This window comes from Bipolaris oryzae (genome assembly GCF_000523455.1).
Source record: "Bipolaris oryzae ATCC 44560 unplaced genomic scaffold scaffold_33, whole genome shotgun sequence".
NCBI lineage: Eukaryota > Fungi > Ascomycota > Dothideomycetes > Pleosporales > Pleosporaceae > Bipolaris > Bipolaris oryzae.
This window is the reverse complement of record NW_006911309.1, coordinates 196,830-218,715: the sequence shown is the minus strand read 5'-3', so window position 1 is coordinate 218,715 and position 21,886 is coordinate 196,830. Positions and strand designations below refer to the sequence as shown.

Genomic DNA, 21,886 nt, shown 5'->3' with positions numbered 1-21,886 from the left:
CCCCCCCCCCCTTTCCATTTCCCCAAGAAATTTGCGAAGACGAAAACAAAAAAAAAAGACTAAACGTTGAAGTTTTTCGTCCCATCATATCCCTCCCGAATATCCGATTGTCATAAGGAAGAAACAACACCATTACGCAACCCTCTCAAACCCCCATCTGCTCGACCTCCACGCCCGGCGTACTCGCCACCGTACTAACCCCCTCAGAGGCCCTCGAGAACAAACTCGAACTCCTGGATTCGAGCCTCGAAAGCACGGAGTCGGCAGTGGACGGCACCCTCAGCAAGGCACTGCAGACATCTTCGTAATGCGGAGCGTATTCCCTGTCTGGCACGCTGGGACTATATACGGGCAGGGGCTCTGGATCCAGGTCTTCTTCGTGGTGCTGCTGCTGCTGTTGCGGCGTCAACGGCGACGACGACGCGACATCTCTGCGTGTGCGGGGCAGGATCTCGAGGGGCGTGGTGGATTTGACTTCAAAGGTCTGGTTGTTGTACTGGATACCGATTGTAACGCCTAGCGTGTAGCGGCGGGTTACGGTGTAGGTTTTGAACGAGGGGATGCATTCTGCGTCGTCTAGGAGGCGGAAGGAAGTCGAGGTCAAGGCTAGGGTTTTGTTGAAGGGAAGCGGTGTTTGCATGTTGGAGCGTGAGATGCAGGTTACGTGTTTGGCGACGCTGTCTTCGGGGTAGGCGGTTGAGTTTCCGCACATGGTGGTGGAGTAGGTGGATATGGTGACGGAGAGGGTGGAGATGGTGCAGTGGCGGGCGGCGTGGTTGGCGGGGTCGCGGGCGTTGAGGAGGTTGAGGGAGAGGGGGATGTGGTCGCCGGGGCCGACGCGGATGGGGTGGTAGAGTGTGGGGACTATGCGGGGAGTGGAGTTCATGGAGACGCCCGAGAAGACTTTTTTTACGCGGGATTCGTCTTTTTCCCGCGTGGGCTTCCAGGATTGGCCGTAGAGGACGGAGGAGGTGGAGCGGGAGCGGGAGAGGGAGTAGGTGGGGGGGTTGGGGTGGTAGCGGAGGGGTTGCTTGCTTCGCTTTGTTTCTGTGGAGCCGGAGAGGATGAGTCGTGCTTGGACGAAGTAGGATATTTGGGCTGTGCCGTCTGGAGCGTCTGTTTTTAGATTGAATGTCGGTGGGAGTGGATGTGGTTCCCAGAGGTAGCTGTCTCCATGTGTCGAGCGTTTGTACTGAGGTTCAGTGGAAGCTGGGAAGATGAATTCAAAATTCCAGGAATATTTCTTTGGTCCAAGTCTGCAGTGGGAAAGCAGTTGTTTTTCTCGGTTGAATAGCCGTATCTTTTCTTCGTAGGTCTGTCTTGATGGAGTGGCATCGTTGTTGCCATGTGTATGCACTGGCCTAGTGGTTTTGGTAATACAACTCCCAGCAAAAATCAACTTCAGTGATTCAACCTCCTTTTGCTCTTCTACTGCTAACCAGACTTGACCCTTGACCTTTTCTCCTGCTTGGTATATCTTGTTGTTGTCGCCGTCTACGGTAACTCTTAGTGCCGGGACCGTCATGTTTGCTGTAGAGGTATAATGAGATCAGCCATGCAGGGACCTTTGGGGCTTAAGAGAAAAAAGAGCGGGTACAAACGATTGGCTTCAGGCCCGGCCACGCGGCTATCAGTGTAGCTGGTACGAGGAGAATGTTTGCCGGGGGTGGGAAGCGTGCCAAGCAATGCGGGACGTCTGGGCATGCAGCTGAAAGATGATAATGGAAGGTCAGAGGACTCTTTCTTGGAAACGGAGGCTGAGTATAGGCTTTATTGGGACTACATATTGTTTGTCTTTTGCCTTGGGCCTCTTGAAGTGCTTGGCAGGTTTTTCCGCTGACCGGGAGAGACCATGAAGCAGTTGGGATCAAGACAGGTACTTGGGCACACATGCGGGTTTGTACTGTGTTGTCGGCATGGGATGCTGGTAGTGAATAAGACTATAGTATAGCGGCCGTCTTGTTTCATGGGACGGTGCGACCCAACATAGGCCGTGGGGATTTCAGAGACATATCAGCCGCAGCAGAGTTTCAGTTCCAATCCTATTGATTCCGCAGAGGAGTTGGAGGCGGGAGAGAGCCAAGGAAGCGTGGTGGTCTTGGCTGGCAGTCTGGATCAGCCACGCTGATACCCCAGATTCACCCCGCTAGCCTCGTGCTGCTAGACCGACAACACGGGCTCTGGAATCTAGGTGAGGCCATGTAGGACCCGCTGTCCTGGAGCTGGACAAGCAAAGACCATGCTTTGGTTGACTCGTGGAGCAACACAAAAAAGACATGGACAATGTTGGACCACAATGAAGACGGTGAGAGCAGAAGCCAGGGTGAGTCATCTGTATCCCGCCCTGGCGTCGTGGCGTGGGCACGAAGAGCCCTTGGCTTGCGCCCAAGGCCTCGATGGCGGACCGACTCGCCAGGAAAGAATCGGGGAGTTGGAAGGGCTTGTGTGACTGGCGGCTTACGCATCCGATTTGCCTACCCACATGGCGCTGTAGCGAGCATCCAACCCGTGAACATGGAGGGCAGTATTCACCTCGAGCAGCTGTGTAGGCACGGTAGTTTGGATCAAGACTTGGGTCCCGAGAACTAATCACATGCCATCTGCTGGGCATTCCCAAGGCGGCATGGGAGCGTCAGCCTGTGGTTCGGCGTACCGACCCGCCGGCGCTCGGAACTTGTCGTCGAAACGTCATTAACTTTTTTTCGCGGCACCCGTTGGACTGTCCCCATTTCAGTCTGTCCGTCTCTAATATTCACAGCTGTTGCTATCATGTGTAGTGCAACCCATTCAATCTCGACATAGCACATTTGAACAATTGACGGCGCGGCAATGTCAGATGGCGGAAAGCGCCCGTCTTCTTACTGTAAGTGTGGACAGAGTAGAGTAGAGCAAAGCACAGCATAGCAAGAGCATGGCAGCAAGACCCAAGTGGCTGACACACGGGCTCAGTCCATTTCTTTGCTGGCTTGAACTCAGGCATTCTGTCTGCAGTTCTCCTCCAACCTGCCGACCTCCTCAAGACACGTGTCCAACAGTCTCGCTCAAGCACTCTTTTTGGAACCATCCAATCCATCGCAAGCGGACCGAATCCTATCCGGCAGTTTTGGAGGGGCACACTGCCCAGTACATTACGCACAGGCTTTGGCTCTGCCATCTACTTCTCCAGTCTCAATGCGCTGCGACATAGAGCCAGCCTGGTTGCGGCAGCGAGGGCGGATGTGTCGCTGAGGGGAGGCGAGCATTCGAGCTCGCTGCCAAAGCTGAGCAACACGGCCAACCTCGCCACGGGAGCATTTGCACGCACATGGGCCGGCTTTGTCATGATGCCAATCACAGTCCTCAAAGTGCGATATGAGAGCAATCTGTACTCTTACAATTCCATGTTTTCGGCATCAAGGGATATTTTCCGCACCGAGGGACTCAAGGGCTTCTTTGCTGGGTTTGGTGCAACCGCGGTGCGCGATGCGCCATATGCAGGGCTCTATGTTTTGTTTTATGAGCAGTCGAAGCGAAGACTGTCGAGCTTGGCAAGCAAAATCGAAGAGACGTCGGGCGCAGCGACCAAGCTCTCATCGAGCACGTCGGCCGGCATCAACTTTGTCTCGGGAGTAGCGGCAGCTGGTCTAGGGACAACGGTGACGAATCCGTTTGATGCCATCAAGACTCGCATCCAACTCATGCCCGACCAATACGGAAATACGATACAAGCAGGTAAGAAGATGCTTGCCGAGGAAGGGGTGCGAAGCTTGTTCGACGGGCTCGGCATTAGGATTGCCAGGAAAGCAATGAGCAGTGCGCTCGCGTGGACCGTCTACGAAGAACTGATTCGACGCGCGGCGAGCCTCAAGGAGGTGGTCGAGGATAAGATGTAAAGGCTGGCACACTGTATTATTATACAACTGTAAGTGCATGGGCGGCGGCGTTGATGGGCCCCGGCTAGGTATCTCTTCGCTCTACTCGAATATCAGGACAAGATGCACAAGTAATTTCCGATCGCTTGCAGCAGGTGCATGAATTTGGCGTTCCTGAGACTGCTATCTTTGGATGCAAATCCCTGGGATAGCTATCTTTGGTTGGGGGCCAGGAATAGCCGATGTCGCTGGCGCCACACACACACACACACTTGAGAGCTTACTTGCACGTGAGCAGCCTGTTTCATGGAGCGCTGGCAAGCTAGACATGTGCCATGCAGCTTGTATCTCGCGAACATTGTACACAGCGAACAGCGCACAGCGAGTGACATGTGATGAATGGTAGTGCAAGTGCGAGCTTCAGTGTACTGTAGCAGAGCTGAGGCTGACAGCAGCACAGATAGCGGGCACGTGACAGGCATCCCGCCCCCCGCTGCGACTGCAATGGGAAAGAGGGGAGGGGTTGTGTCAAGCGCGCTTTCCTAGCGGCGCCAAACTAGACGTCGCCCCACCATACCACAGCCTCTTTCATCCAGCACTGCATGGCATAGCAAGAGACATGGCCATTATCGCACAACACGCCATGGCAGTATCAAAGAGGATAACGTGGTGTAGTTTCGCCATGCTTACCGCCACCCATCTATCTGGCTGCAGACAGCTGGCCAAGGGCGACAGGCTAGTCGGTGTTCAGCAGACCAGCGCCTGTAGTGCCCCCCCGGCCTCAGCCCTGGCGGCAGCTGCCTGATGACTAGCTGCATCGCGGGAGCATTTCAGCCCCCAAAAATGTGACTTGACCGCGTCCTCGTCTCCTCTCAAAATCCCCTCCGCCGCACTTTCGAGCTGATTCCTTTCTGCTTACTTGCGTCACCTCGCTTGCTGCTCACGCCGCACCCGAGACAAAGACACAAAACCGCCCTGCACTGATTCCCGCCTTCCTTGACCATTGTGCCTTTTACATCCCAGCACTCAACACCTTTTGCCCGTTTTTCCCCACATTCCCTTGCCTTCCCATACCCATCATGGTGCTTTCAGACGTGTGGGATGACCGCTATGAGGACGACGAGTGGTACAGTAGGAAGGATCGTGTCATGTCCAGCGCCCGCCATGTCCGTGGCTCCTCCCCTCTGCCACCACCAAAAGCTCGAGACGACGCCATCCTTCGTCCCGACCATGCTCGTCGTACCAGTGAGTTCCTCGCTCCAGAAGTACACTACACTACCTCTCTCCACCGTACTCGCTCCCAAGGTCACGCGCCAGTTCCCAACGTGACCATTTACAACACCACTCGCATGGAAAATGAGAGTAGCCCCCAAGTACGTACCGAGCAAAAGAGCCGTGACTCCAGCCCCCGCGGTCGGTTAGAGGTGAAGCGCAACATGCCTGGTGCCTTTGAGCTCGAAGAGGAAATCACTGCACTGAGGGCAGACTTGAGAAAGGAGCAGCGTTCTCGCTCCCGACACGAGTACCAAGAACATCACCGCACGCCTGAGCCTGACTACACCGACAAGATCAAATTGACCCTTGCCGAGCAACGGCTCAAAGATCTCGAGTTGGAGCGGGAAAGAGAGCGCCTAGAGAGATACCACGAGCGTCGCTCTTCGCCAGAACATGACTATACCGACAAGATCAAACTTACCCTGGCTGAACAGCGTCTCAAGGATCTCGAGACGGAGCGTGAAAGAGAGCGATACGAAAATGAGCGAGAGCGCGACCGACTGGAGCGGGAGCGTGAGCGAGATCACTTGGAGCGAGAGCGTGAGCGAGAGCACTTTGAGCGAGAGCGAGAGCGACGCCAGATCGAGCGATACAATCAGCAGCACCATCGCCATCATTCGCCTGACCACAGTGCCGAAGACAAGGTGAAGCTGGCACTCTCCGAGCAGCGACTGAGAGAGGCCGAGGAAAAGCTCGAGCGGGAACGACAAGAGGATGAGATGAAGAACCGCGAAGAGCTCCTGAGGCGTCGAATGGAGCTTGAGTACATCACCGACAGAAGGGAGCGCGAGCGTGAGGAAGAAAACCTTCGAAGGTTCGAACAGAACATGCGCCGCGAGTGGGACCTCAAGCGAGAACGCGAAGAGCGCGAGCGCGAGCGACAGGAGGTTGAAGAAGAGAGGAAACGCAAGGCCATCATTGCCGAGAACCGAGCAAAGATGTCTCGCGAGCAGCGAGAAGCGGCTGAGCAGCGTGACAAGATCCTCGCTGATTTCGAGAAAGAGAAGCGAGAGCAAGAAGAAGAGCGCAAGCATATCCTTGCCGAGACCCGCCTGAAGCAAGCACGGGAGCAACGCGAGGCAGAGGACCAGCGTGACAAGATCATGGCTGACATGGAGAGACGAAAGAGGCAGGAGGACGAAGAGCGCAGGCACATACTCGCAGAGAGCCGACTCAAACAAGCCCAGGAAGAGCGTGAGGCAGAGGAACAGCGCGAAAAGATTCTAGCCGACTTGGAGAAGAAAAAGAAAAAGGAGGAGGCAGAGCGCCAGCGTATCATTGCTGCGAACACAGCCAAGATGGAGAAAGAGGCGCGGGAGCGCGAGCTTCAGGAGAAGGCAAAGGAGGAAGAGCGTAAGCGCATCATTGCCGAGAATACAGCCAAGATGGAGAAGGAGGCGCGGGAGCGCGAGCTTCAGGAGAGGGCAAAAGAAGAAGAGCGTAAGCGCATCATTGCCGAGAATGAGGCCAAACTGGCCAAGCAGGCAAGGGAAGCAGAGGAAGCGCAGCGACGTGCCGTTGAGGACTACGAGCGAAAGAAGGCCAAAGCCGAAGCCGAAGCCCAGGCCGAGCGTGACCGCATCATCTACGAGTATGAACGCAAGAAGATCCTCGACGCCGAGAAGGAGAAGAAGGCGAGAGAAGAGATGATCCTGAAGCTCAAGATGGAGGAGGAAGAAAAGAAGCGAAAGGACAAGGAAGAGTATGATGCCTTTATGCGCAAGGAGAAGGAGAGGCAAGAGGAAGAAAAGAAGAAGAAGGAAGAGCAAGAGAAGGAGCTTGAAGAGGCAATGCGCAAGAGGCTTTCCCAATTCGGCTTCCAGGACAATCAGATCCAAGTCCTCGTGAATCCTGAGAAGCAACGCGAATTGCAACAAGGCATGCTGCCAAACAACCCCATTCCCCAGATTGCACTCTCGCCTCATCATCACCAACAACAACACCACCACCACCACCAACAACAACACCATGCCATTGCACCTACGCCAACCTACGCCAAGGTCCACGTCAGCCATCTTGACGTCGAGACCCTCCACTACTATGACATTCCCTATGAATACGATGTTGTAAGTTTGATGCGTCCTTGATAGTTGGCCTAGTATTAACAAACAAGCAGAACCCAGAGTACATTATTGTCCTTCGCGAGATGTCGCAACGCGAGACGGATATCCTCTTCGAACACACACGCCGCCTTCGCTCGAGCCACGGCAGCAAGCTCTTCATCGAGGCCGAAGGTCGCGATAGCAGAGGCAAGAAGGAGTACGCCTTTGTGCGTAGAAAGTCTCGATCCCGCTCCAGGAGCGCTGTTGGTGTCTCTTCTAGTCGGACCAATGTGAGCTTGGGAGATATGATTTGGCGATAAGTTGCTGTCGAACTGTTGCATTTATTCGTGTTGTTCTTCTTCACTTATGATATACCAGTTTGTTTCTTTTCTCGATGCTTTCAGACGTTGTCCTTTTCTTCTTGGCTTCTCTCCTCTGTCGTATGTATGTATGCACGTAGCGAGTGAATTGAAACGATTATGCGAACGTAACATATGCGCGACTTAGCTTCTGATGTGTTGTATGAGATTCAGGTAGTGACCAAGGCCTCACTAGTGCCGTGCCATCTAGTTCCAACTGGCGTAAATCATAACGTGGAGAGAGTAGCATAGCACGTGGTACGTGGTTGTCAGGTCTGTTGCAGGTAGCATGTGACGACATGCAAGGGCGTGGGGCGATTTCGGCTCGCTCCAGCGAGCCTCGGCTTTTGATCATCAGAACAACGACCACGGTTCGCCGCGACGTAGTTCCAAGCATCTTCCACCATTTGTTTTTAGCCAGCGTCGATACCCTTTTGTTCTTGAAATTATGGCGGACGCACTTTGCGGGCCCTCGAATGCCCTTCAGAATTTCCAAAAACACACGACCGTTGATCGGACGCTGCAGCAAGACCGGCTGGTCGGCAGACAATCACCAGCGCAGGCATGTCACGATTCCAGGCGACTAGACACCATATGAGAGTCTAACAGTCACATAGGGGTTTAGGTCAGCACCAGGGCCAAATGTAGGGGCGTTGGATTCCGAGTTCGACGCCTTTCAGGCTGGCCGACCTGGTCGGCCGCAAGACTTCCAGCAGTTTGCTCCACGCTTCGCACAGCCTCCTCCTCAATTCGCGCAAGCGCCTCAAGCACCCGACTGGGCTGCTGACTTTCAGCGTCTGAATGTCAGCGGTCCACCTCCACAAGCGTTCCAGCAACAAAGACCACAAGCAGCAAGCGCGGCGTCAGCATGGCATCAGGACTTTTTGAAGCAGCAGGCGCCGGTCGCGCAGGCTCCCGCGTTACAGCAGAACACTTTTGGAGGTATGTCGGGGTATGGCATGGGTGGATTTGGAGGACAAGCGTACATGCAAACACCAAGTTTCCAGAACGCGCAAATGTCCGACGTAGCACAGGGGAAGCAGCGGGCGCAAGACAATGTACCCGCTTTCGATGAGGCGGCCTTTGAACAGGCGTTTGCCCAGGCGCAGCAAGATATGATGGAGGTTGTCGAAGCAGAGCAGGCACATGCACAGCCAGCGCAAGAAGCGCTGAACTTGGACCGGCCGGGTGAGATGGATCCTCTCCTTCAACGGATACGTGAAACGCGTCCAGGTTTGTAGTATCCGCCGCGCTCACTACAGTTGCTGACTGTGCTTTCCAGCTGTATACTCTGCCATTCAGGTATGGAGCGAAACGGGCCTTGGACGAACTTCTGAAGCAGTGGCATACCTGGAGAATATGAGCCAGATGGAGCGAAACGGATCTTTAATACAAGACGCAAACGAAGGAAGATGGGTTGTCGATTCCCTGCAGAGAATTGTGAACCGTGATGCTCCCCAAGAAGTCAAGACCCGCGCCGAAAGCCTCATCAAAGCAATCAACGAGCGCCTCATGTCGCAATACCCTCTCGGCACGCGCGTCCCCATGTCCGAAGAGCAAATCTGGAAAGACCTCGAAGCAGCAGGCTACATGCGAACAGCGGAGCCACTCCAACGCATGCAGCCACAGCCCGAGGAAGAGCAAAAGCAACAAGAACAGCCCAAACCAAACGACGACGACGAAATGGCCGCAACCGCAGGCCGCCTCCTCGAACGCGTCGCAGACAACACGAGCGAGAAATTCCAAAACTCCCAGTTCCTAACCCTCATGCGCCGCCTGCGCGACCGCGAAGTCAGAGTCCAGGAAGACAAGATTGTCGAAGTTGAGGGTACCGCCGCCACCACCACCACTACTCCTTCTACAATCCCCACCACCCAACAAACCAGCAACCCTCAACAATCACAACCCCCTTCTTCAACCCAAATCCCCCCCATAGACCCCAACATTCTCTCCCACGCAGCCACCGACTTTGAAACTCCAATCTATTCAGACACGAGCCATGACCAACAACAGTATGCCTTCCCTCCCTCTTCCCCTTCCCCTTCCCATTCCCATCTCTCCTATCCTACCACTTCGTCCGCGTCATCAAGTACCAACCAATTAACAGATGACGTCTCAGATCAATATAGACATTACAATGTTAACGCCGCATATCACCAGGCCTTCTTCTCCACGTCGCAATAATGTGCAGCATGACAAGGAAGAAAGGAAAGAGGGACTACAGCTCGCGGTGGGAGAGTGGGGGGATGATGCGGATTTATGGCGGTATTGGAGGAGTCCTGGGAGGGATCCTGTGGGGTTGGGGAGGGGGAGGGGGAGGGGTGATTGAAGGAAGGAAGGAAAGGAGGAAAGAAGGAAAGAAGAAAGGCATTAATGATTTCATCTATGCATTGGTCGGTTGAAATGTTTTTTGTTTGACTACGGAAGAGGAGGAAGATACGCAGGGAATATGGCTTGATTGATGCATTTGTATCTATGTACATCAATAACGTTTTGATAAATGCACGAAGCAAAATAAAACTGGAATACATTTCCCATCCCTTTCTCCTAGTCTCTCTCTCTCTACACTAGACGCTCTTTCCAGCTATTACCCCCCTTCTACCTCTCCCTCCGCCTTTCCATCCTCCTCGTCCCCACCGGGAACCCAAATCCCCACACCCTTCTTATCCGCCCTCATCCCCTCCGTCCCCTGCACCTTCAGCGTCTTATTGAAATACCGATCCGTCACTTTCAAATTCGGTGTAATCCAGTCTCCCTCAACACTCGACAGCAAATTATACCGCACCGTCTGACGACTCATGGGTAAAAGATGCAGCGTGCGTAGCTTGGGACCGCTAAACCCGAATGTCTCGCTGGCCTCCATTGCGAGTTCAAAGGTTAAAAAGTGCATGGTTGGGTTTTCGAGGACGTAGTCGAGGTGGATGAGCGAGGGGATTGATGGGGAAAAGTGGGAGCGGGCTAGGACGCGCGGTTCAGATGAGGGGATTTGGATGCGGGGAATGGGTAAAGAAGAAGTTACGGGGAGGGCAGAGGGGTCTGAAGTACGCTGCCAAGTGATATTGAGTGTAGTGTCGAGAGCGGTGGAGCGTCGTTCTTCGAGATTGTTTTTGCGAATGTCGAGGCTGAAGCTCCATTCGCTGAGGACTTGGGGCTCCATACGTGTCTCGCTGATTTCAAATTCTTTGGTCACGTCGCAGGTGGCACCGCCGTGAATGCTGTGGACTTCAACGGCGAGGTCGCTGACGATGAGGTGCTCGTCGGCGAAGGAGGCGACTTTGGCGCGTAGGCCCCATTTCTGGGCTATGCCGAATGCATCGGACGACTCGGGACTCATGTTACTTTCGGCTTCTTGGAGCTCAAAGTAACTGGGCCATGGATCGGGGTGTACGCGTGCGTTCAGGTCGTAGCTGGCTTCAAAGGGGGCGTTGAAGACTATGTCCGCTACCATGATCTTGGAGATGGGAATATCGCGGTCGCTGAGCACGTGGTATAAAACCTTGACTTCTAACGCGTAGTCGGCTGGGTCGGGCGGGGCCGTAAAGCGGATTCGCTCAGTTGTACGTGCTCCTTGAGCGAGTTTGCCGACTACATGGCCAGGCAGATCCACATCAGTCGAGCCATCAAGCGCCGGCGGTACTTCCTTCATCGGTGACGATGCTGGGCGATCAACCCAGGTATATGCGAGAGAGTCTTTTGAGCGACCAAGGATTCGAACTTCGAGAACAGCTTCAGTATCCTCGTCTTCCTGATTGATTATCTCAATCGCAAGAGTGACCTGCTCGTCAGTATAGTATTGATCGCGAATGTCTGGCAGGCTGATTTCCATCTTTGGTGGCTTGGGCAGTATGTGAACTGACATGCCCGAGCCGTGCTTCAGCAACCTTGATTTGATGTTTTTGTTTGATTCGATCCACCATAGTGGATGAATAGGAATCTCAATATCTGTACTAGAGGAGACGAGATCAAATCGCTCGGTGCTAACCCCCAACACGCAAGCGGTAACATCGACATCACCAGACTCACGGAAAATGAGCGGCACGCTGTAAACTTTGGTCTGGCCAGCATGTAGTGTCAAGTCAGCGGTTCCTGTCCACTGAGGCTTTCCAGTCGCTGACTGGACCTCATCTAATGTACAGGAGTACATCCTGGAGGCATGCTCAGAGGGTTCTTCGCCTTCTTGGTGCGTCAGGCGAACTTCCGCTAAGCCGCCGCTGAATTGGTATTGCAAGAATGACAAGGTAATGGGAGTAGACCCTGGGCGAGCATTCGAAGTGATTGCAATCTGCGATTGCAGCGGTTCGCCCACATTACCTTCGGCTTCAGAAAAGGCAAAAGATACAGACACTGTTCCGTTAGTACTGGCTCTGCTGAAAGACAAGGTCGCACCTACGACAAGAGATGTGTTCTTTAGCATTCAGGTTCACTTTGACTTTGCCATCTGCTGCTTTTGTGAAAGAGTCCAAGCATTTCATAAGATCATATTTGTACTTTGTCTTGCCAGGGATTGCTGAATGGAATTAGCGGGGACAACATTATTAACGCGTGACGATACTGACTTTGACAGTACAACTCCCATTCAGTAGCGAGATAAGCCTCAGCATCTTGCACTCGCAAGGCGCACTCGTGTAAGGCCCAAACTACTTCTGAAGCGAGATTCCACCACTTTTCTTTCCTCCAGGACATGGTCTCCCAAAGCGGACGTAATACCTTGAAGGCATCTTCGAACCTGTTGACATGCAAAAGTGTCCGAGCGACCTCTAATTGTAACTGGCCTACTTTACGGTGCTGTCCTCGGGCTTTGAATTGAGCAATTGCATCGTTCATCTTGGAAGAAATGTCTTTCCAATGCTCGAAACCGTTCCCTCCAACACCGGGTAATGGGTACTCTTCATGCGGCTGTGGAACAAGATAGCTATCGTATATTTGACTCCGGGACGACACCTTCGCCGCGGGAGACATGCCCGGCGGTGTCCGATCCTCTTCAGGCATTTCCCGAGCCAAGATGTAACGCCTCTTGGCATGATCACTGGCGATTTTGTGCCAATAACCAGCGTGGTGGAGCAGCTCCCATGGCGGTAGTCTTTCTCCTATTAGAAATTGTTTTTCAGGTTCCGAGAACAGAGAGATTGGGATCTCTGTCAAAGGATCTGATTCTGACTTGGGGTCTGTTGTCTTGAAGACGGGTAAATCTGTCCGCTGAACGATTTCTGCCATGGCTTGGGCCCATCTAGACTCCCATGCTTGCCAGCCATAATTTGCAGTGCCTTTTCCTCGGCGATCCAGCACATCCTGCAGCTTGTACTTGTAGCGAAGCCAGGTCTGCACGGCAGAAGTAGGGTAATTGTTCCAGAGCTGACAGCGAATATGCCGTAAGGCGATGATGTCTGAAAGCAATCGTATCTCATCCCATCGTGGTGACCAACTCGCTGTAGTTTCAAACAGACCTTCGGCTCCAAACAATGCCTCCAAAGCAGCATTGTAGTGCCGTTGCGCAGCGTCCATCTCTTGGCGAAATTCGGCGAAGATGGCTAATTTGAAGTCATAGCGAACCCCCCAGCCAGGATATGATAACGTCTGGGAAGTTCCACGTGTAGGAGGTGCTGTAGGAGGAGGAATAGTACCTCGATTCTTCTTTCTCCGTGCATGCTTTGTGAGGTCACGATAGTACTCTACGCAGACAGGGTGTAATATGGCGAGGACTGACGTGACAAATGCCTCTAATTCAACCCGTGACGTTCTTGGGGGCAAGAAGAAAAGAGAGCTCTTTGGGTCAAGGCCCGTCGCACGGCGGATGGTGGCAAGCCTTTCCTCAATATCTGGCGCTTCCAGTATCGTCTTGTCGCTCAACAACACCACCACATACTTTGTGCGGTAGTCAGACTTTTGTATTTGGCCTTTGATCTTGTTGATCTCCGTCTTCAGCTGGTTGTCATGCAAGCTGTTTGTAATGGGGTCGGTGGTGAAATTGAAGAATGAAACGAACACAGCGGGTATGTAGTGCTGGTGCTTCGCAACCCAAGCGGGAGCGATGACACCATCTGGAAAGGAAGGGGCTCCGGGCGAGAGGGGCGATATGGGTGAATGAAGAATCCACGAAGTCGCTGCAGCAATAGTGGGACTGCCCGGGGGCGTGGTCTCGGAGTGAGAGGGCGCATCTGCCTTGTGCGGGGGCAGCTGGAAGTTCTAGCAGACATCAGCCCGTCGCTCCTTCGCCATGTTTGTTTGCGGGCGTCCGTACCCTTCCTACACTCCGTATCCTGAAGCTGTACGTGAGGCCTCTGCGACCTAACCCCCGCGAATTCCACGGCGCATTGGTTGCATCGGCACGCAGAAACTCAGCGAGGAGCTCATTTGCGCGTTCGCCTTCGACGGGCGCTATCTCCGAGTTGATGTTTGTAACGGCCCTCCCAGGAAGCACTTGCTGAACAGGTGGGGGTGGATCGACTTCTTTGCTCGTGGCCAGGCCAGAGAGGACTATCAGAGGTAGGTTGTGGACCACAAAGTCTGAAGGAAAGGCCTCCATTCTCTACGTAGGCTCAAGTCAGCGCCCCATGCCCAAAGAACACAGGCAGCTTGAGTGAGCTGGATGCTAGTCAGAGGGGCCGAGGGGCTGCAAGTTCCAATTCGAGGATCGCGTAACAGGTCGCCAGTTTCTCGTGTGGATTCGGTCTCAGGCTTAACCTTGCAGTCTTGTTATTAGTCGAATCGCGGTTTGCTGGGCCCTGGCACGTTCTCGAGAGATTGTTGGCGGGCCATGACATCGGCGGTCGGCATGTGGTCAGATTGCGGGCGGAATCCATGAATGATGCGCTAAAGTGAACCCTGTCTCGTCTCTCCGCTGAACGATTCCTTTACCCAAGCCCAAGCTTTGTGAACAGCTTCTACCAATAATCCGCCTTTCGGTCGACGTGTCTTTCTACTTTCCTCTTCTTGCAAACGTCAAAGCGCGTGCACTTTCTGTCTAGACGCGCTTCCAGTTGTTATCCACATTCTTTCTTATTACTGCGCTGCCCAGAGGCTTTCGGCGCCATGGCAGGCCAACAACAGCAAATCCTCGATACCATCTTCAATATGAAGAGGAAGATGTTGCGTAAAGACGATTGTAAGCGTACATAGCGGCATCTGCTTCCGTCATTCTAACACCTCCCAGCGGACACAGAGGATTCCGAAACCGCCCTCGGCAGCAATAAGCAGGACTTACGGCGCAAAGTCCACTATGCGCGCGCAAGCGATCCCGACTTTCTCGCAGACCCGCGTCCTTACAAGAAGGTCCAATCCCACTTGCATAACCTCTGGGCGGGACAGTCCACTGACCTCCCGTAGCGCATCGAGCACGCCGGTTATCACAGATATATTTTGCAGCGCAACCCTCCGCGATACGATGCCGATGGTGACGTTGTCGAAGTTGACGACGAATACGAAGACGAGGATGACGTGGAGCCAGTAGAAGAGAACCCGTATGGAAATATACATCTGGAGAGTATGTAGCCATCGCATGAATGCGTGGCATGGCATGAGCTTACTGAAATGCAGACCTTCTTGCACCATTGACCTCCGCCGCCGACCTACCAAACCATCCCGCCTTGAGCGTTGCATATACCTCCAGACATCTCTCCGATCTTGCCAACGAGGCCGGGGCTCTTTCACGAAAAGAGCAGATCACGAATGCACGAGCCAAGAACCTTTTTGTGAAGCTGCAGGGGGATTCTATGTTCGCCCCTGCTGCCCTGGCAGCGATGAGCGATACGCCATTTCGGCTGTCACACTCAAAAATCCCAAGTCGGCGTTTTGAAGAGGGCGAAGACCAGCGCACACACGACACTGAAATGCAGGAGGCGGCGGATGGTGCGCAAGACGTGAATATGAAGGACGTTGCGCAGCCCAATGGAACCGACCGAGCGAATAATATCAATGGCGGTGCTGGACCCGAGGCAGTCAATGGTGCCGCCCCTGTGACGAATGGAATACATACCAGCGATGCAGATGAACCGCAAAAGAATGGACAGGGGGATCATTCTCCTATGGGCGAAGATGTGTCTGACACAGCATCGCAGCAAACACATAGGATGACGACACGCACGCGAGCTCGAGCACACGCAGCTTCGACGCCTTCTCCTCCTCACTCACCATCAAGCGATGTCAACGCGATACACCCCCTATTCATACACCCCATCGAGTCGTTGCCAGATCGCGACTTTGGTCTTCCGCCAAATGAAGCAGAGGAGACGCGCATGCTTCTGATGGCATACGTACAGAAACAAGAGGAAGTCGCACGGATCACAGCTGACCTCTATCACGGCTTGCTGGAAGCGGACCGCATGAGGCACGATGTTTTCAAGTGGTCGAAAGCAGAAGGCCATGTAGGGGAGATGAGCGATGGCGAGGATTGGTATGACAACGAAGAATGGGGCCTCGAACAGGATTTGGCCAAGGGCCGTGATGAAGAGGAGGACGAAACCGCGGTTGCTGGCAAGAAGAGCACAAGACAACGGCGAAAGCCCGACAAAGACGATAGGTGATTTGCTCGAGGAGAAAGTACAGTCTTATTTTTTTATATCATTGATGCACAGCGAGATACCATATTACGACCCGGAATGGAAATCACCCTTTTACACGGGCACATACACCCACCTGGTCGCTCTTGCCTTCCGAAATTGATCACGTGCTTCGTGTCTGAACGTATTTCCTTCACCCACCAACCCTCCAACTTTTTGAGTCGCCACCGCAACAAGCATGGAGTATGTCCTGCGTTGCAATGACTTGAAATGCCGCTCGCAGCTCCATGAACGTGCTGTTGTCACGACTTGCAGGTTCGTATTTTTTTCATGGCGCCGTCGTATCTGACAAAAATGCAGTCACATCTTTTGCACTAATTGTGCAGATGCTACCGGTCTTTCAAGATCAACAAATGCGCAACGAATCTGTCCAGCATGTAGCGCGCCGCTACCTAACCCAGATGATGTAGTCATTGCAGGTCTCAATCCATCAGAAGACTACAAGACTTCAGTATTGAGTGGCCTTAGCCCGACAATCATCATGGAGTGTGCAAGTCGTGGTTTGGCCTTTCATAGTTACCAGACATCACAAGAGATCATCTACCAAGAGCACCTCGCAAAGGGCCTCACTGAAAAATATAACACATTGAGCCAACAGATGGATCAGTTGATTCACGATGCCAACGCACAGATCAAGGCACTCCAGGGCAAGATACAAGGTTTGCATTATGCATGCCTAAGTTGCAGACTTTGCAACTAACGATCTCCAGCTATGCAAGCAGACCTCGTAGAGCTCGAGACCAAGAATCATGGATTTGCGGAAGCCTTCAAAGAAAAGACCAAAGCGCACCAGAGGACACAGAATCTCTACCAAGCACTCAAAGCCCAAGTCATGGCTTCGCATGTAGCCCATGCTGCCGGCGATGAGGCAGAGTTCGCGTTAAAGTCAGCACGAGGAGATCGCTTCATCGACCGCATGCCAGGTGCCCGGTCTGGCACTGCGAATTTTAGCCAAACAGGCCCCTCACAACAGACAGGCGACAGACTGCATAAAAGGATCATCAGTAGAAGCTCTGGTAGCAGTGGGCGACAACAGCAAGGCAGCATTCACGTTGGTCCTCCTTTCGATTCACAGCTGCATGGACGCGGTCTCGGCAGCAGAGTTCACAGTGGTCGTAAGTCCATTCTATGGTGTTAACTTTGGACACGTGGTTTTCATGGGCGTCAAGCTGACCATACAAAGAATATGTCTCAGTTGATACACCTTCTCAAGCTCGGAGAAGTCGCCTTCCGGTCCTCGGTGGAACACGTCAGAACCCATATCTAAATCAAGAACCAACGTCTTCTTTTCAAAACTCACCAATCATTCGACAGCCAGTGGCTGGTGGATTTTCGCACAGCGGCAAGCCATCAAGGAGGACTGGTAATTTCGCCAATACTGGCCCGCTGGGACCTTGAACGCGTCATCTTGTGGAAGAAATTAGGGCTGAAAGAATTCGATGTGGTGATGATCTTTGATTGGATGTATCTTACAAGCTGAACTTAAAGAGGAAAGCTCTCACGTTATGTGAGAATTTCCACAAGTCCGATGTAGATACAGTCATTGAAACCCAGTTTTTTTTGCAAATATGTCTTGGTGGATTTCGCACGCGCATACTAGTGAGTCTATACAAATAATACTTGATGAATCATGAAGTTCATTGATGTCGTTGGGTGAATGCGTAACTAACGTGCATACGTATCACGGGACCTCGAGTTATCTGAACCAGCAAAATTCACTCCCCTTCACCTATCATAAAAATCATCCAACCCCCCAACCAAACCTTCCCTACTTTATGAAAACCCCCATGAAAATAACCAACAAACCCCACATAAGAAATCGTATACCCAAAAGAAACAAAAACCTCAATCCTGGGCATCTCTCCAACCCCCCTTGCCCAAAAGCTTGTTCCGGAAAAAATAAATATTTACATGAACGCCATAACGCAGTCGCTTATGTCGCATCCAGGAGAATCTTGCATGTGCATCGTATGATCTACGTATCCAAACTCCCCCTTGTTTCCAAATACGCCCGAGTTGGAGAAAAAGATCAAAAGTCCTAGTCTTGGGAAATGAGCGGATGTTAAATGGCTAGAAAGAAATCATGATGCTCATGCAACTTGATTTCGTGGAGAAAAGAGTGGAAGAATAGTCGTGAGGAATGAGCATAGCGTTTTGGAACGTCTTGTTTTTTTTTGCGGGTTTGTTGGTTCTGTGGATTTTTTTCTTTGGCGTTGATGTCTTTTTCTAGTTTTTTTGGTCTTTGTTGGTCTTGAGTCTTGATCACCAAAATTAAATAAAGTGCTGGAGAAAAACAAGAGACTAGATGGCTAAAATAGTGTGCCGTTTTGTCGACAGAAGAGTGAGATAGCCGTGAGATGATGGGTAAGTCAAGGTGCCATCTTGTGTTTTGTGAAATGGTGGTGTGTGGTTACCATTGGTAAGAGTGGCACCGCACCAAGTGTATTGTTGGCGGATAATAGTAGATCCAGCAAGGCATCTGTGATAAAGCCTCACGGCAGTGGATTGGATCTATTACGAATCTGTAAGTCCACGGAGGTCATCAGGATGTGGTTCTGGTTGTCCCATGTTTCCAGGGTAGTAAAAGTAGTCCTGGAATGCCTCAAAGCCATTGAAGCTGCGACTTTCATTGCTGTGTACGTCGTGTGTTGGGCCGGTCCGGGTTTGGGTGCTACTTTGCCCCGACCTTTGAGAGTTTGGCGTGGGAGGCTCGAGCTCTGGGTGTTTTTTCCGGTGATGTTTGAGACGGGCATCAGTTCGCTGAAACAGTTCACCACAGTATCCGCAAGAAATCTTAGGATGGTCTTGGTGCTTATGGCGAATGTGCCTAGCAAGATTTCCCTTCCCATACTTATTTCCTGTGAACTTTGTGTCGCAGTGAGGGCAATGCAGAGAGTCGCGATGCATCGAGGTAGTCGAAGGGGAACCGTAGGAGCGACCATCACCCGACCTGTTATCATCAGTCACACCGTTGCAATGAGTGCAAAGAATTGCTTACCGGGCAACAGGGTTGGTATTGACCCGGTGGGTATTAACACCGCCCGAAGCACGCTGGTTGGGGACCTGCCTTGGAGCTCTCAGATGATTTGTGTTTTTGGTAACTCCATAGTCGGCTTGTCCGTATCCACTGTTGGTTCTGGTAGGCTGGACAGGCTGGATTGTGCTTTGGATGTCCTTGTTGAAGCACTGTACATGCGATAGGTTGTACAGGTCGGGGGAAGTCAAATAAGTGCCTTCGCTGGCATGATTGTCTTGAAATGCACTTGGATCCATTTGCGGCATTGATGGAAGATGCGGCCTTATTAACCCCATACGGTTTTCGTATCCTCTCTGGTGGACAGTCGACCAGGGTTCATCATCATTCCCCAGATTTCCATGCACTGGTCCCGAAGGTGTTGGCAACACAGAACTTCCGGAAGCTATGCTGTTGTGATAAGGAGATGGCTCGCGCGCACCTTCTGAGTTGCCCCCATTAGTGTACATCGCGAATATCCTTTCATAGGATGAGGGGTCTTGATCCGAGGGGACATCTACTGTGCCGGGACCGCGACGAGGGGGGGCCCAAGGCTGCATATTCTCAGCGAGAATGGAGCCAAGCCCTGATGGACGTGCTGAGTTGTACTGGTTGGCAAAAGGCGTCTGTTTCTGGAGAACCTCAGCGTATGTGAGGCGCCTTGTAGCAAGCAAGTGGTCTGCTCTCTGTGATTGAGTATCAGGTACTCGTTGACCTAGTTGCTGTTGAGGGGATGGAGTCCACCCGTAGCCACGCTCAAGGTTGGGTCCTGACGCCTGATTTTGATAGCCAGCCACCGGGTCCGTGTATGGATGAAATGTGCGGTTTCGGGGCGGAGAGCGCATGCTTGGTGGGCTGTTTGAAACACCAGATAGCCGTTGTCGATACATGGCGTGCTGCTGAGCAGGAATGCGAGAGCAATCCTGTCTGGCTATTTGGGCAAGACTGAGATGTTCAAGCACTCTCAAATCAAAGTGTTTGAGGGATATACAGAGACTACTGCTCCTTCTAATGTACCTTTGTGCGGTTAGAAGATGAAAAGGACTGTGAAACAAGACGGTGAGAGGAGGCTAGGGCAACGCAGCATCCAAATGAAAAAGGTTAACGAACGACAAAGTATGCAGATGGATATGAAATAGAGAAGGTAGGGAGTTTGGTTGACAGGGCGTGTCGGGCGCTTGATGGCGGTGGTTGCGTGGTAGTTAAGACCTATGGGAGGACCTTTAGTCCCACGGCTCTTGGCAGTAATCTTACGCAACACTGACTCGGTGCATAGAAAATGATTTTTGGATATTCTTTGAAGAAAAGAACGGCGATAGAGCGAATATCTTCTTTTGCCGGGGGACGAGACGGTCAATCTCTTACAGTGTTCTCTGGCCCAGGGTGGTGGTTGAGGTGAACAGATGATTTAGGCGGGCACTCGTTCCGGTCACTAACCCCAAAGAGGAGGGCAAAGGAACTCCTCAATTCCGCACCTACAGAAACGTTAGAAAATGTCTCTGAGAATTGGACCATCATTTACAATCGTGACGCCAGTGCAGAACGTGGCTTGTCTAGCTTCAGCACAATGACATGAGAACTAGCTTCCACTTGCGTTTTGAGGCGCAAGCACTTCGTGATGGCAGATGCTTGCTATCAGAGATGGAGAATAGCCTTGCGCTGGAAGTGGGTTGCCCCCTATTCCTGCGTCATGATGTCCTTTACGGTTTCGCTTTACAGCTCCCTCATCTTGCCAGCGCATTCGTCGGTCCTCCTTTACACTCCCTTGTGCTCCTCCGTCATAGCGCCGACAGACTCCTGCAGGTAAGATGAAGAAGCCCCGATGAAGCTTGAGTTCGTTTCATCTGATGACGTATGTATCGACCCATTGGCATGTATCGATTCTGCCTTGCGGAGACGATGTCTATGCTCATATTCAGCGGGCTTGCCTTGTTGCTACCTCGATCCCCCTATGTGTAGTAGTCTTTGGAGCTCAGGCATGGGTGCCCGAGCTCCTTCGTTCTGTGATCGGGGTGGTGACGGTACTAATAGTACATCGTGTCTATAAGTTTGCCACGCAGGACTTCATCGACTGGACTGCAGAAGGCGCGGGTTTTGAAGACGGTACAGGCGATGTAGAAGTGATCTGCTTAGGCAGTGACCTTTGCATAGCGGACATGCTCGTTGTACTATGGCAACCGCAGAGTGTTTGATGGGAATGACGGCGACTCAGAAGGCGTTGTGCTTGAGTGGTAGCTATGTCAACTTAGGGCTTTGTGAGTAGCGTTGAGGGTACCATACAATGTGTTCAGGCAGTCCATGTATGACTGAGAGGCCAGTAGTTCTTTCAGGCACACAAATCTTGGGGGAATATGGCGTTTGGACGTGAAAAATATAGATTTGTGGCAGAACTTGTGTTGCAATTAGGTGCGTTTTCAAACAGCTGAAGTGCCATCAAGTCTCATTACAGTGAAAGCAGGCCTTCTTATCATAATGATGAGCGGTGATCTTGCATCCAAGCCACAGCGTATATGGCTCACTCCCTGCCTATTAACTGTCCCCCTTTCTGCAACATGGTGGGAAGGATTGCTTCCTAGCTAAGAATACCTTTTACCCTTGGGGCTGCATGCGGGGAGCCACATCTAGGCGTATCAGGGATGAAGCTGTTCTCACTGTTCCCACAAATAAGTGCCATTGAGGCTCTGCCCACTTGTCAGGTTGATCATTTCATGGCGAGTCACAATGCAAGCCTCTTCTTGACCACTCGTGCGCCAATCATTAAACTGGTTGGGTTTGGTGTCCCCTCTGGCTT

General features: G+C 52.4%; 6 protein-coding genes across 6 annotated transcripts; 3 read left to right on the top strand and 3 right to left on the bottom strand.

The window, feature by feature from the left end:
* Positions 1-145: 145 nt before the first annotated feature.
* On the bottom strand, positions 146-1,525 carry COCMIDRAFT_89744 (uncharacterized protein; the record flags this gene model as incomplete). Its single annotated transcript, XM_007687774.1, has 1 exon — positions 146-1,525. One exon carries the CDS (start codon positions 1,523-1,525, stop codon positions 146-148), a length of 1,380 nt encoding a protein of 459 aa, XP_007685964.1.
* A 1,304-nt stretch (positions 1,526-2,829) lies between these two features.
* On the top strand, positions 2,830-3,872 carry COCMIDRAFT_89848 (uncharacterized protein; the record flags this gene model as incomplete). Its single annotated transcript, XM_007687773.1, has 2 exons — positions 2,830-2,863; positions 2,950-3,872. The coding sequence occupies 2 exons, from the start codon at positions 2,830-2,832 to the stop codon at positions 3,870-3,872; spliced, it is 957 nt and encodes a 318-aa protein (XP_007685963.1).
* A 1,058-nt stretch (positions 3,873-4,930) lies between these two features.
* Positions 4,931-7,488, top strand: COCMIDRAFT_89766 (uncharacterized protein; the record flags this gene model as incomplete). The annotated part of the gene is made up of 2 exons (XM_007687772.1): positions 4,931-7,192; positions 7,243-7,488. 2 exons carry the CDS (start codon positions 4,931-4,933, stop codon positions 7,486-7,488), a joined length of 2,508 nt encoding a protein of 835 aa, XP_007685962.1.
* Positions 7,489-10,114: 2,626 nt separating this feature from the next.
* COCMIDRAFT_3527 (uncharacterized protein) lies at positions 10,115-14,050 on the bottom strand (the record flags this gene model as incomplete). The annotated part of the gene is made up of 4 exons (XM_007687718.1): positions 10,115-11,871; positions 11,918-12,034; positions 12,084-13,710; positions 13,766-14,050. 4 exons carry the CDS (start codon positions 14,048-14,050, stop codon positions 10,115-10,117), a joined length of 3,786 nt encoding a protein of 1,261 aa, XP_007685908.1.
* Positions 14,051-14,556: 506 nt separating this feature from the next.
* Positions 14,557-17,480, top strand: COCMIDRAFT_89870 (uncharacterized protein; the record flags this gene model as incomplete). The annotated part of the gene is made up of 8 exons (XM_007687771.1): positions 14,557-14,629; positions 14,678-14,796; positions 14,851-15,007; positions 15,061-16,042; positions 16,306-16,337; positions 16,409-16,741; positions 16,793-17,197; positions 17,296-17,480. 8 exons carry the CDS (start codon positions 14,557-14,559, stop codon positions 17,478-17,480), a joined length of 2,286 nt encoding a protein of 761 aa, XP_007685961.1.
* A 1,116-nt stretch (positions 17,481-18,596) lies between these two features.
* On the bottom strand, positions 18,597-19,985 carry COCMIDRAFT_89876 (uncharacterized protein; the record flags this gene model as incomplete). Its single annotated transcript, XM_007687770.1, has 2 exons — positions 18,597-19,032; positions 19,081-19,985. 2 exons carry the CDS (start codon positions 19,983-19,985, stop codon positions 18,597-18,599), a joined length of 1,341 nt encoding a protein of 446 aa, XP_007685960.1.
* Positions 19,986-21,886: the final 1,901 nt, after the last annotated feature.